This window comes from Pseudophryne corroboree, chromosome 4, assembly GCF_028390025.1.
Source record: "Pseudophryne corroboree isolate aPseCor3 chromosome 4, aPseCor3.hap2, whole genome shotgun sequence".
Lineage (NCBI taxonomy): Eukaryota > Metazoa > Chordata > Amphibia > Anura > Myobatrachidae > Pseudophryne > Pseudophryne corroboree.
Window position 1 is genome coordinate 299,052,946 of NC_086447.1, and position 13,696 is coordinate 299,066,641.

The 13,696-nt window shown below is 46.3% G+C and overlaps 1 protein-coding gene across 4 annotated transcripts in view; it reads right to left on the minus strand.

Moving 5' to 3' along the window:
• The window catches only part of PLD1 (phospholipase D1), a 497,457-nt gene that overhangs the window by 90,175 nt on the left and 393,586 nt on the right, over positions 1-13,696 (minus strand). For 3 of the 4 annotated variants that reach the window (XM_063916252.1, XM_063916253.1, XM_063916251.1), the window contains 3 exons: positions 5,793-6,012; positions 4,655-4,765; positions 2,211-2,339 (listed from right to left, as the gene is read on the minus strand). In XM_063916252.1, coding sequence (XP_063772322.1) covers positions 2,211-2,339; positions 4,655-4,765; positions 5,793-6,012 — 460 coding nt within the window. The remainder of the gene's footprint in view (positions 1-2,210; positions 2,340-4,654; positions 4,766-5,792; positions 6,013-13,696) is intronic. The other variant, XM_063916254.1, reaches the window with a different exon arrangement.

The window sequence follows — 13,696 nt, forward strand, 5'->3', positions numbered from 1 at the left end:
GTGCCCCCCCTCTCTTTTTAACCCTTTGAGCCTGAAAACTACAGGGGAGAGCCTGGGGAGCTGTCTTCCAGCTGCACTGTGAAGAGAAAATGGCGCCAGTGTGCTGAGGGAGAAGCCCCGCCCCTTTTTCAACTGACTTTCTCCCGCTTTTTCTGGAATACTGGCAGGGGTAATTTTACATCTATATAGCCTCTAGGACTATATATGATGTAGATTTGCCAGCCAAGGTGTCATATATTGCCCTCAGGGCGCCCCCCCCAGCGCCCTGCACCCATCAGTGACCGGAGTGTGAGGTGTACATGAGGAGCAATGGCGCACAGCTGCAGTGCTGTGCGTTACCTTGGTGAAGACCGAAGTCTTCTGCCGCCGATTTTCCGGACTCTTCATGCTTCTGGCTCTGTAAGGGGGACGGCGGCGCGGCTCCGGGAACGAACACCAAGGTCGGGTCCTGCGGTCGATCCCTCTGGAGCTAATGGTGTCCAGTAGCCTAAGAAGCCCAAACTACCACCTGTTAGGTAGGTTCGCTTCTTCTCCCCTTAGTCCCTCGCTGCAGTGAGTCTGTTGCCAGCATATACTTTCTTTCTAGGAGCTCAGGAGAGCCCCTAGTGTGCATCCAGCTCAGCCGGGCACAAGAATCTAACTGAGGTCTGGAGGAGGGTCTTGGTGGGAGGAGCCAGTGCACACTAGGTAGTCCTAAAGCTTTCTTTAGTTATGCCCAGTCTCCTGCGGAGCCGCTAATCCCCATGGTCCTTACGGAGTCCCCAGCATCCACTTAGGACGTTAGAGAAATATATTTGCATAAAATGATTAACAAAATAATTAAAATACATATTAGCCAAAAGGCTGCTCCAATTCCTAGCCAAGTCAAGCACTCTTTGGCCACTATGCAATTAGCTGTTGGTAATTTACTGCCGCTAATGAATCAGCCCAGAGCTATCCAATAAGCCCTGATAAGCAGCATTTATCGAGGATTATGCTGTGTATGTGCCTCAGGCACCCAAAGCATTATCTGCAATAAGTAGCTGCCGAAGACCCATTTTTTTCGCGATTACGCATGGGTCTGGGAATTTATTCTGGATCCCATGTGTTATCAGGTCATTTATCGGGTCAGTTACTGCACGATAAAAGCAGGCTATAATTGGATAGCCTGATAATACTATCAGGCTATCTTAGACCATTTTTGCTGTGCAGTAAATTATCAGCGCCAATTGCATACCATCCTTTATATTATTTTACTTTAAGCTTTCAGATTTAAAGTGGACGAATTAGTGGAACAAGACCTCCTCCAAGATTCAAGCTGTCCCTGTAAACTCAACCTTTCAGGAAATGTATTTAATTCTGTTCCTAACCTCCACCGGATGTGCTACGCAACCACCACCCCTCACACAGTTCTCTCAAAATGTGCATTTACTGTTCTATATTCTTATGCTCATGCTCTGAGCCTCAAACCAACAGCGAGGTGTGACTACCGTACAGTGGGCCTAATTCAGACCTGACCGTAGCAGCAAATTTGTTAGCTAATGTGCAAAACCATGTGCACTGGAGGGGAGGGGGGGCGGGGGTGTATAAAAACTGAAATCTACAGTAAATTGCAGTGTAAAAATAAAGCAGACAGTATTTACCCTGCACAGAAACAATATAACCCACCCAAATCTCATTATTACTGTAATAGTGAAAAAACAGTAACCGGAAGGAGTACTGATGTAATATCATAAAATTATCATCATTATTACAGTATTGTGTTATCTTTATAAATCTGCTCCTCAACATCTGATCAAAACCCAATTAACACTTTAAAAGACTCTACTATCATCAAATGGTCCTCACGTCACACCTGTATATGAGTTAGAGCAGGACTAGCATCTCGTGCTCACCTGTCAATAACTTGACAGATGTGAGGATCAATATCGGTGCATCCATGTTAGGTGTCTTACACATGTATCAAAAATATTATCATATACATATAGTTGCTTTGTTCTTGTTTGCATAAAGATGTGGTGTATCTATATTGTCTGACGAACTGAACTAAGTAGTGTGGTAAACTCTCCAGCTAATCTGGATTAGTTAGCCAATAAACAGTGTCACTTCAGATAAAAACTTTTCCCTGCTTCTATCAATGTCTAACATGGTGCAATGTACTTTGCTAATAGCATTATGAAACTGGGAAACTGTAAGGTAGCATGGTAATCATTTACGACTCAGTAACTTACCATCAAAGGGCTTATCCAGCTGTACCCAGTCTTTGAAGACAAAGTTGCAATAGTCTTTTCCGTGCCAGAATCGGGTTTCCCCAAGAAGTTCTCCCACACCTGTCTGTAAACTACGAACAGATCCCCTGTCTGCAAACAGCACAGATACACTATCAGCGTACAGTAATAGCAGCACTGTGCATAGGGTGAAAACGTTTGGCAAATAGTTTTTTTTTCAAACTACCAATAAATAATATACTCCTCAGACAAGTTATTTTAATGAAACGTCAAACTTAATCCTCCGTCCATGTATGTAACTGAATAAAACCTGAACATTAAAGGTAACAGTAAATAACAATACAAACAAATAAACACTGGCAGCGGTTCACACTTTAACTAAATAAGATAAATTGCTCAATAAGTAGTGAAGATCACATGCCAACACCAACATAGTAAAGCCGCTTGCATGGAAGGCACTTAAAAGAAATCGGTGTTGAGTTACAAGATGTTCAACAAGAGCCACCACTAACACAATTAGCACAGGCTTTAGACTTGGAATTAGTTTTATCCACAATATTTATACCAAAGTCAACACTGCAGGGCATATGCAATTTAGCCATGTTATTGTACACTGACAAACTATCTGGGAAAACATTCAAGATGATCTATTGTTTCACTTCAATACAAAGAACACAGTTCTATAACAATAGCGTATCTTATAATTTCCTTTCCATCTCGGAAGTTGTATTTTCATTATAGGGCTCACCCCCAAAGCAAATATGGCTGCAATTATACTGACTGCGCCGATGAGGGCCAAACACCCCTGCTGTAGAGGGGAAATGACTGATGTGACGTTTTAACATACCATGTGTGTGTAATTTTATTTTCTTATTTCATATATAATGTCTGCTGCCAAAATGAGTGTGCTGTATGCGACGGTGAGCACCATGTATATGATGGTGGATATGCCGACACCTGCAGTGTCATACTGATTGACACTGCTGATTTTGCATAGTAGCACTGTGGACTTGCGATGACGGGAGCACTCAAGACAGTGAGGTTACCAGAGATAATTGTGTCATTGGGAGGACATACAAGGTTTTGGAACACTGTATGGGTATCTACATGTGCATCAAATACCCACCCAACAATTATAGTGAGGATGTTGGCACCTTCCAGGAGGAAGTCAGCAATGAATACTAAATTTCACACTGTGGGTTGATTTGTATGTTCAGCCACTATAACACTTTCAGACAGAAGCCGGGGCATGGACCATGTTTTTTTTCCAGGTTTTTGATCACGGGTTGGACTTGGGTCAGAGCTCCAATCCCCCTTTCACACTACAGCTTGAACACAAGTTATTCCTGGGTCTACCTCTTTCACACTGAACCCAGGTCAGGTGGCTAGCCAGGAGGCTGCATGGCCTGCGTCCCAGGACTCCGTTCAGCACCCCGCGCCTGCCAGTGCTGACAGCATGGCCCCAGTAATGTCAGGAAGCCATTCTAACCATAGTGTCAGCATGTTATAGTTTTAAAAGAAAAAACTGAAAACAGCAATCAGTACGTGACCTACGCACTATTGGGGAAACTGTGCAAACAGTGCAGAACAGGAACAGTACTGGGTACTGGTGCTTGGGATATGCTGGTAGGCTACTCTGACCGAGACATATATACTACGGCATGTTACAGAAAGAAGGACAAAAAGAGACAAGTCACTTAAGTGGGCACAGTGCCCGTAGCAATGCAGCTGGCTCTTATAACTGTGCACTCTACGGTACAGTGCCGTCTGCCGGATGTAGACCTAGACAGCAGCATTGACCTGGACACCACTCAGGTTCAGGGAGGCAGGCGGCCCGGGGTGAGATGGCCAGCAGTTCAGAGGCTGTGTGCGGGGACTTTCACACAGCAGTTGATTGTGTACTGCACAGCGGCCCGTCCCTTCAGCCAATCAGCGCACTAGCGCGACTCAGGTTGATAAAACCGGGTCACACCCTTTTAGACCCAGGTATATCCTTGGTAGCGACCTGGGTCGAGAACCCGGCAATTTTGAGCTTGGATAATCCTTTCACACAGAAAAAGGACCCAGAGTGACCCAGCTTGCCCCGGCAACTTCCCGAGTCCTTTTCTTTGTCTGAAAGGGATGTAACAGATTATTTTTAAAATGCAGTTCTGTTCTGTCGATCCGAGTTATGCTGATGATTCATAAACAAAAATATGCAGTAAATGTTACATTCTGAACTGTGTATTAGATAACGCTGCCTCAATAAATGATGACTGGATGGAGCCCATAGTTACAAAGGAAATGTAAATGTGATCTATTGTATTGGAACAATTCCAAAATTCTTATTTCATTTCTAAGCAGAATTTTTTTTTTTTATATTGTTAGCTAAGACTCCCCAAAAAGCAGCCCAGGATATTAGTAGCGTTACCCACACACCACCATGCTATGTAATAAAGTTCACTCACCAGTCTGAAACTGAGTGAACCTTTGCGCAGAGGAATGAAACAACTTCCGATGTGGTTTAAAATTATGGAATAATTTCTGTTGACTACTGTGAGTATACTCTGAGATAAAGCCTGAAGAAAGGGAGAGGCTCTTTTTATACTGTAACTAAAAACAATGGGCTCTTTGTAGACTGAAAACATTTGCTGCACACGCACAAGGAGGTGTAGGCACCATATCACATATTGGTGCAAGTGGGCAACCATCCTGTACGGTGCAGTTCTAGGTATATTACATCAAAGATGATTGGCTTGTTTCACCACTGAGTGGAGATGGATAAAGAGTGATAAAGTACCAGCCAACCAGCTCCTAACTGTTATTTTTTAAACACAGCCTTTGACATGGCAGTTAGGAAGCTGATTGGCTGGTACTTTATCATTCTTTATCCATCTCCAATTTATCACTTTTTAAGGCTTAATACATTTGGGTTTGAAAAATGACAGTTTGGAGCTGGCTGGTTGGGCTTTTATCACTCTCCAATGCTTAGTACATAGACCCCTATTTGTTTATTCCACCTGTATTACCTACCACCAATAGTAGGAAGAAAATTCTGACTTTAAGGTGAATAAGAATTAATCTGAAATGTTGGGGCCTCCATACTGCGAACAGGTTGTTTTCCAAGCAATGGTGAGCTTCCCCACCATCACTCATTGGGAAGGTGACCAATAAAATAGATCCTGTATATGCAAAGTCAGCATATTTTAAAATGTGGACATTAAAGCCCATCGTACTAATATGTGAATAACAGGCTGCTGAAGAGAATGTACTGGCCCATGTTTTACCATAATTACAATGCACAGTACTGTGCAATAATTCACAGCAACCAGACAAGTTATTGGATATAGATATCTATAAATGTTCAACTGTTTTTTGACCACATACACACGATCTAGCTGAGCAAATTTCTTGAATTATGAAGATTACAATTTTGTGTTTTAAAAACATAGGTGCTCTACAGTATGTGCTATTTACACTCTGCTGTTACATTAACTTTGGTTCCATTCACCGTTCAGACATTAACAATGTTGTGTTGTATGCTGCGAACAACAAAATCAGCAAATAAACTCAATATCATAGAGTAAATATAAGAGAAATACATACGGGACTGGCTGTCTATGCTGCTGACGCTGTCCGCATGCTGGAGGTTGTTTTTGTGGAGCTGCTTATACAGGCTGAACCCTGCAAACTTTCTGGATTTTCCCATTCCTCGAATCTTGGAGCTATCCACCACTTCTTCACCTTGCTTAGGTTGTAACTGGAAGCTGATCTTCCCCTGAGACTGGTCCTTACCATTCAGAGCCTGAGTGGAGCCCGATAGGACCTAACAACACAGTCTGTTTACTAGTCATGTTATACCAAAGCACTGCAGTCAGCAGTGCCCTCTAGCTATAACCGTCCATTGTACTCAGGTGAACATTATCATCCTTTTATAACCACCTCATTTACTGCAGTACACAACACCATAAACTTACAGCCACCTAATGCCCTGAAGTAAACATTTAAAACATTGCCCAATTCCACAGCATTACGAGTATTGCAACTGACCCCCCCCCCAATATACAAGTGGGGAGAAAAAATAAGATTTTACTTACCGATAAATCTATTTCTCGTAGTCCGTAGTGGATGCTGGGGACTCCGTCAGGACCATGGGGAATAGCGGCTCCGCAGGAGACAGGGCACAAAAGTAAAAGCTTTAGGATCAGGTGGTGTGCACTGGCTCCTCCCCCTATGACCCTCCTCCAAGCCTCAGTTAGGATACTGTGCCCGGACGAGCGTACACAATAAGGAAGGATTTTGAATCCCGGGTAAGACTCATACCAGCCACACCAATCACACTGTACAACCTGTGATCTGAACCCAGTTAACAGCATGATAACAGCGGAGCCTCTGAAAAGATGGCTCACAACAATAATAACCCGATTTTTGTAACAATAACTATGTACAAGTATTGCAGACAATCCGCACTTGGGATGGGCGCCCAGCATCCACTACGGACTACGAGAAATAGATTTATCGGTAAGTAAAATCTTATTTTCTCTGACGTCCTAGTGGATGCTGGGGACTCCGTCAGGACCATGGGGATTATACCAAAGCTCCCAAACGGGCGGGAGAGTGCGGATGACTCTGCAGCACCGAATGAGAGAACTCCAGGTCCTCTTTAGCCAGGGTATCAAATTTGTAGAATTTTACAAACGTGTTCTCCCCCGACCACGTAGCTGCTCGGCAGAGTTGTAATGCCGAGACCCCTCGGGCAGCCGCCCAGGATGAGCCCACCTTCCTTGTGGAATGGGCCTTGACAGATTTAGGCTGTGGCAGGCCTGCCACAGAAAGTGCAAGTTGAAATGTGCTACAAATCCAACGAGCAATCGTCTGCTTAGAAGCAAGAGCACCCAGTTTGTTGGGTGCATACAGGATAACAGCAAGTCAGTTTTCCTGACTCCAGCCGTCCTGGAAACCTATATTTTCAGGGCCCTGACAACATCTAGCAACTTGGAGTCCTCCAAGTCCCTAGTAGCCGCAGGTACCACAATAAGCTGGTTCAGGTGAAACGCTGACACCACCTTAGGAAGAAACTGGGGACGAGTCCGCAGCTCTGCCCTGTCCGAATGGACAATCAGATATGGCTTTTGTGAGACAAAGCCGCCAATTCTGACACTCGCCTGGCCGAGGCCAGGGCCAACAGCATGGTCACTTTTCATGTGAGATATTTCAAATCCACAGATTTGAGCGGTTTAAAATGTGATTTGAGGAATCCCAGAACTACCTTGAGATCCCACAGTGCCACTGGAGGCACAAAAAGGGGGTTGTATATGCAATACTCCCTTGACAAACTTCTGGACTTCAGGAACTGAAGCCAAATCTTTCTGGAAGAAAATTGACAGGGCCGAAATTTGAACCTTAATGGACCCCAATTTGAGGCCCATAGACACTCCTGTTTGCAGGAAATGCAGGAATCGACCGAGTTGAAATTTCTTCGTGGGGCCTTCCTGGCCTCACACCACGCAACATATTTTCGCCACATGTGGTGATAATGTTTTGCGGTCACCTCCTTCCTGGCTTTGACCAGGGTAGGAATGACCTCTTCCGGAATGCCTTTTTCCCTTAGGATCTGGCGTTCCACCGCCATGCCGTCAAACGCAGCCGCGGTAAGTCTTGGAACAGACCTGGTACTAGCTGAAGCAAGTCCCTTCTTAGCGGCAGAGGCCATGAGTCCTCTGTGAGCATTTCTTGAAGTTCCGGGTGCCACGTCCTTCTTGGCCAATCCGGAGCCACGCGTATAGTTCTTACTCCTCTACGTCTTATAATTCTCAGTACCTTGGTTATGAGAAGCAGAGGAGGGAACACATACACCGACTGGTACACCCACGGTGTTACCAGAACGTCCACAGATATTGCTTGAGGGTCTCTTGACCTGGCGCAATACCTGTCCAGTTTTTTGTTCAGGCGGGACGCCATCATGTCCACCTTTGGTCTTTCCCAATCATGTGGAATACTTCCCGATGAAGTCCCCACTCTCCCGGGTGGAGGTCGTGCCTGCTGAGGAAGTCTGCTTCCCAGTTGTCCACTCCCGGAATGAACACTGCTGACAGTGCTATCACATGATTTTTCGCCCAGCGAAGAATCCTTGCAGTTTCTGCCATTGCCCTCCTGCTTCTTGTGCCGCCCTGTCTGTTTACGTGGGCGACTGCCGTGATGTTGTCCCACTGGATCAATACCGGCTGACCTTGAAGCAGAGGTCTTGCTAAGCTGAGAACATTGTAAATTGCCCTTAGCTCCAGTATATTTATGTGGAGAGAAGTCTCCAGACTTGATCACACTCCCTGGAAATTTTTTCCCTGTGTGACTGCTCCCCAGCCTCTCAGGCTGGCATCCGTGGTCACCAGGACCCAGTCCTGAATGCCGAATCTGCGGCCCTTTAGTAGATGAGCACTCTGCAGCCACCGCAGAAGAAACACCCTTGTCCTTGGAGACAGGGTTATCCGCTGATGCATCTGAAGATGCGATCCGGACCATTTTTCCAGCAGATCCCACTGAAAAGTTCTTGCGTGAAATCTACCGAATGGAATCGCTTCGTAAGAAGCCACCATTTTTCCCAGGACCCTTGTGCAATGATGCACTGACACTTTTCCTGGTTTTAGGAGGTTCCTGACTAGCTCGGATAACTCCCTGGCTTTCTTCTCCGGGAGAAACACCTTTTTCTGGACTGTGTCCAGAATCATCCCTAGGAACAGCAGACGTGTCGTCGGAAACAGCTGCGGTTTTGGAATATTTAGAATCCACCCGTGCTGTCGTAGAACTACTTGAGATAGTGCTACTCCGACCTCCAACTGTTCTCTGGACCTTGCCCCTATCAGGAGATCGTCCATTTTCTTTGAAGAAGAATCATAATTTCGGCCATTACCTTGGTAAGGACCCGGGGTGCCGTGGACAATCCAACCGGCAGCGTCTGAAACTGATAGTGACAGTTCTGTACCACGAACCTGAGGTACCCTTGGTGAGAAGGGCAAATTGGGACATGGAGGTAAGCATCCCTGATGTCCCGGGACACCATATAGGACACCATATAGTCCCCTTCTTCCTGGTTCGCTATCACTGCTCTGAGTGACTCCATCTTGATTTGAACCTTTGTATGTAAGTGTTCAACTATTTCAGATTAAGAATAGGTCTCACCGAGCCGTCTGGCTTCAGTACCACAATATAGTGTGGAATAATACCCCTTTCCTTGTTGTAGGAGGGGTACTTTGATTATCACCTGCTGGGAATACAGCTTGTGAATTGTTTCCACTACTGCCTCCCTGTCGGAGGGAGACGTTGGTAAAGCAGACTTCAGGAACCTGCGAGGGGGAGACGTCTCGAATCTCCAATCTGTACCCCTGGGATACTACTTGTAGGATCCAGGGGTCCACTTGCGAGTGAGCCCACTGCGTGCTGAAACTCTTGAGACGACCCCCCCCCCCCCCCACCGCACCCGAGTCCGCTTGTACGGCCCCAGCGTCATGCTGAGGACTTGGCAGAAGCGGTGGAGGGCTTCTGTTTCTGGGAATGGGCTGCCTGCTGCAGTCTTCTTCCCTTTCCTCTATCCCATGGCAGATATGACTGGCCTTTTGCCCGCTTGCCCTTATGGGGACGAAAGGACTGAGGCTGAAAAGACGTTGTCTTTTTCTCCTTTATACGGCAATACTTCCATGTGCCGTTTGGAATCTGCATCACCTGACCACTGTCATGTCCATAAACAACTTCTGGCAGATATGGACATCGCACTTACTCTTGATGCCAGAGTGCAAATATCCCTCTGTGCATCTCGCATATATAGAAATGCATCCTTTAAATGCTCTATAGTCAATAAAATACTGTCCCTGTCAAGGGTATCAATATTTTCAGTCAGGGAATCCGACCAAGCCACCCCAGCGCTGCACATCCAGGCTGAGGCGATCGCTGGTCGCAGTATAACACCAGTATGTGTGTATATACTTTTTAGGATATTTTCCAGCCTCCTATCAGCTGGCTCCTTGAGGGCGGCCCTATCTGGAGACGGTACCGCCACTTGTTTTGATAAGCGTGTGAGCGCCTTATCCACCCTAAGGGGTGTTTCCCAACGCGCCCTAACTTCTGGCGGGAAAGGGTATACCGCCAATAATTTTCTATCGGGGGAAACCCACGCATCATCACACACTTCATTTAATTTATCTGATTCAGGAAAAACTACAGGTAGTTTTTTCACACTCCACATAATACCCTTTTTTGTGGTACTTGTAGTATCAGAAATATGTAACACCTCCTTCATTGCCCTTAACAAGTAACGTGTGGCCCTAAAGGAAAATACGTTTGTTTCTTCACCGTCGACACTGGAGTCAGTGTCCGTGTCTGTGTCTGTGTCGACCGACTGAGGTAAAAGGACGTTTTAACGCCCCTGACGGTGTTTGAGACGCCTGAACAGGTACTAATTGGTTTGCCGGCCGTCTCATGTCGTCAACCGACCTTGCAGCGTGTTGACATTATCACGTAATTCCTTAAATAAGCCATCCATTCCGGTGTCGACTCCCTAGAGAGTGACATCACCATTACAGGCAATTGCTCCGCCTCCTCACCAACATCGTCCTCATACATGTCGACACACACGTACCGACACACAGCACACACACAGGGAATGCTCTGATAGAGGCCAGGACCCCACTAGCCCTTTGGGGAGACAGAGGGAGAGTTTGCCAGCACACACCAAAAACGCTATAATTATACAGGGACAACCTTTATATAAGTGTTTTTCCCTTATAGCATTTTAATATATATAGTCATATCGCCAAATAAGTGCCCCCCCTCTCTGTTTTAACCCTGTTTCTGTAGTGCAGTGCAGGGGAGAGCCTGGGAGCCTTCCCACCAGCATTTCTGTGAGGGAAAATGGCGCTGTGTGCTGAGGAGAATAGGCCCCGCCCCCTTTTCGGCGGGCTTCTTCTCCCGTTTTTCTGAGACCTGGCAGGGGTTAAATACATCCATATAGCCCCCAGGGGCTATATGTGATGTATTTTTAGCCAGAATAAGGTACTATCATTGCTGCCCAGGGCGCCCCCCCCAGCGCCCTGCACCCTCAGTGACCGTTGCTATGAAGTGTGCTGACAACAATGGCGCACAGCTGCAGTGCTGTGCGCTACCTTATGAAGACTGAAAAGTCTTCTGCCGCCGGTTTCTGGACCTCTTCACTTTTCGGCATCTGCAAGGGGGTCGGCGGCGCGGCTCCGGGACGAACCCCAGGGTGAGACCTGTGTTCCGACTCCCTCTGGAGCTAATGGTGTCCAGTAGCCTAAGAAGCCAATCCATCCTGCACGCAGGTGAGTTCACTTCTCTCCCCTAAGTCCCTCGATGCAGTGAGCCTGTTGCCAGCAGGACTCACTGAAAATAAAAAACCTAACAAAACTTTTACTCTAAGCAGCTCTTTAGGAGAGCCACCTAGATTGCACCCTTCTCGGCCGGGCACAAAAATCTAACTGAGGCTTGGAGGAGGGTCATAGGGGGAGGAGCCAGTGCACACCACCTGATCCTAAAGCTTTTACTTTTGTGCCCTGTCTCCTGCGGAGCCGCTATTCCCCATGGTCCTGACGGAGTCCCCAGCATCCACTAGGACGTCAGAGAAATAGATATGGCAGTTACAGGAGCTACAATGCTGCTGCCTATGTGGACCCACATACCCGAGTGGAGAGGGACATTAGGCCTCAACATGTAGTCTCATATACCTCCGTACAATACATGGGGACATATCACACTACAGTATATGGATACCTGGTGGCATGGGAGGCTATACGGACATAGTTTGACTATACAGGCCATGTATCTGCTAGCACACAAAGTTTACTGAATATAAAATTACATGTAAAGTCTTAGGGAGATATATTGAAATTTGGTGGAAGGCGAGGCTAAATGTACAGTAGGTATATATGTTATACAGCGTAAGGTGTATAAGGAAGCATACCATACAGTAGTATACAGTATATAGTGTAACAATACTGTAAGATCAGCACATACAATGTCTACGTAAGGGATGTAAGTAACATTTACCTAAAAGTAAATTGAAAGCTCACAAATATGTTAGCATGATGTATTGCAGGGGGGTCTATAACAATATCCCGGCTGTTGGGATCCCAGCGCCCAGCATTCCGGCGCCAGGATCCCGACCGCTGGAATGCCGGCAGTAGGGCGAGTGCAAAAGAGCTCCTTGCGGGCTCGCCATGCTCGCCACGCTGCGGGCACGGTGGCGCACTGCTATTTATTCTCCCTCCAGGGGTATCGCGGACACCACAAGAGGCAGAATAGTTGTCAGTATCCCGACGCCAGTATGCTGAGCACCGGGATCTCGACGGCTGGAATCGAATGCTTCCCATTGCAGGGGCATGGTTCCAGCATGCTGTTGTCAGACAGAGGCTCGCAGGGCATACTGGTACCAAGTCCCTATCACCTGGAGAGACACAGGTAAATGAATCTCTATTACAGAGTAAACTGTTTTGGTTTCAGTGGACAAACTGTTCTGCTTTTATTTTAGGCATTGATTTGTTTTATATTCACAAACCACTGGCACAGATATATACTGTATACAATTACCCACGGTCAATTACTGTGGATAATTGTGTTGCCGTGGGCTATACAATTAGCCCAGACAAGCCGGCGCTTATCCCCGATGCACTTATTGCAGATTATGCATCGCTTGCCTCTGGCTCGCAGCTTTTCGTGGGACCTGTGGATTTTCACATGAAAAACAGCATTTTTTTTTGCATCACCTAATCGGATAAGGGTCATAAAAAAACCGCAATTAAAAACACCCGTTTTTCACGTCGGTGGCACTCTCACGTGTAATTGGGATACCACTCATAGTATAAAAACTAAAGGTATTACAGGTTCACAAAATACAGAGAATCAGAGAATAGAGATGTGTCCTCATACATCTAGCCTCAGTATGCCACACAGCACCAGATGCCTGGCATGAATGAGCAGTCAGGTCCCGTGCAACTCTGTTAAGTTGGGGATATTTTTTGACGAAAATGTGTCTTAGTCGCAACGCAATGTAACTAGGTCAAACAAGGAGACTGTGCTGATTAATTTGATATATGACCCTTGTATATTGGGGGTAATTCCAAGTTGATCGCAGCAGGAATTTTGTTAGCAGTTGGGCAAAACCATGTGCACTGCAGGGGAGGCAGATTTAACATGTGCAGAGAGAGATAGATTTGGGTGGGGTGTGTTCAATCTGCAATCTAATATGCAGTGTAAAAAATGAGAATTTACTCACCGGTAATTCTATTTCTCGTAGTCCGTAGTGGATGCTGGGAACTCCGTAAGGACCATGGGGAATAGCGGCTCCGCAGGAGTCTGGGCACAACTAAAAAAGCTTTTAGACTACCTGGTGTGCACTGGCTCCTCCCACTATGACCCTCCTCCAAGCCTCAGTTAGGATACTGTGCCCGGAAGAGCTGACACAATAAGGAAGGATTTTGAATCCCGGGTAAGACTCATACCAGCCA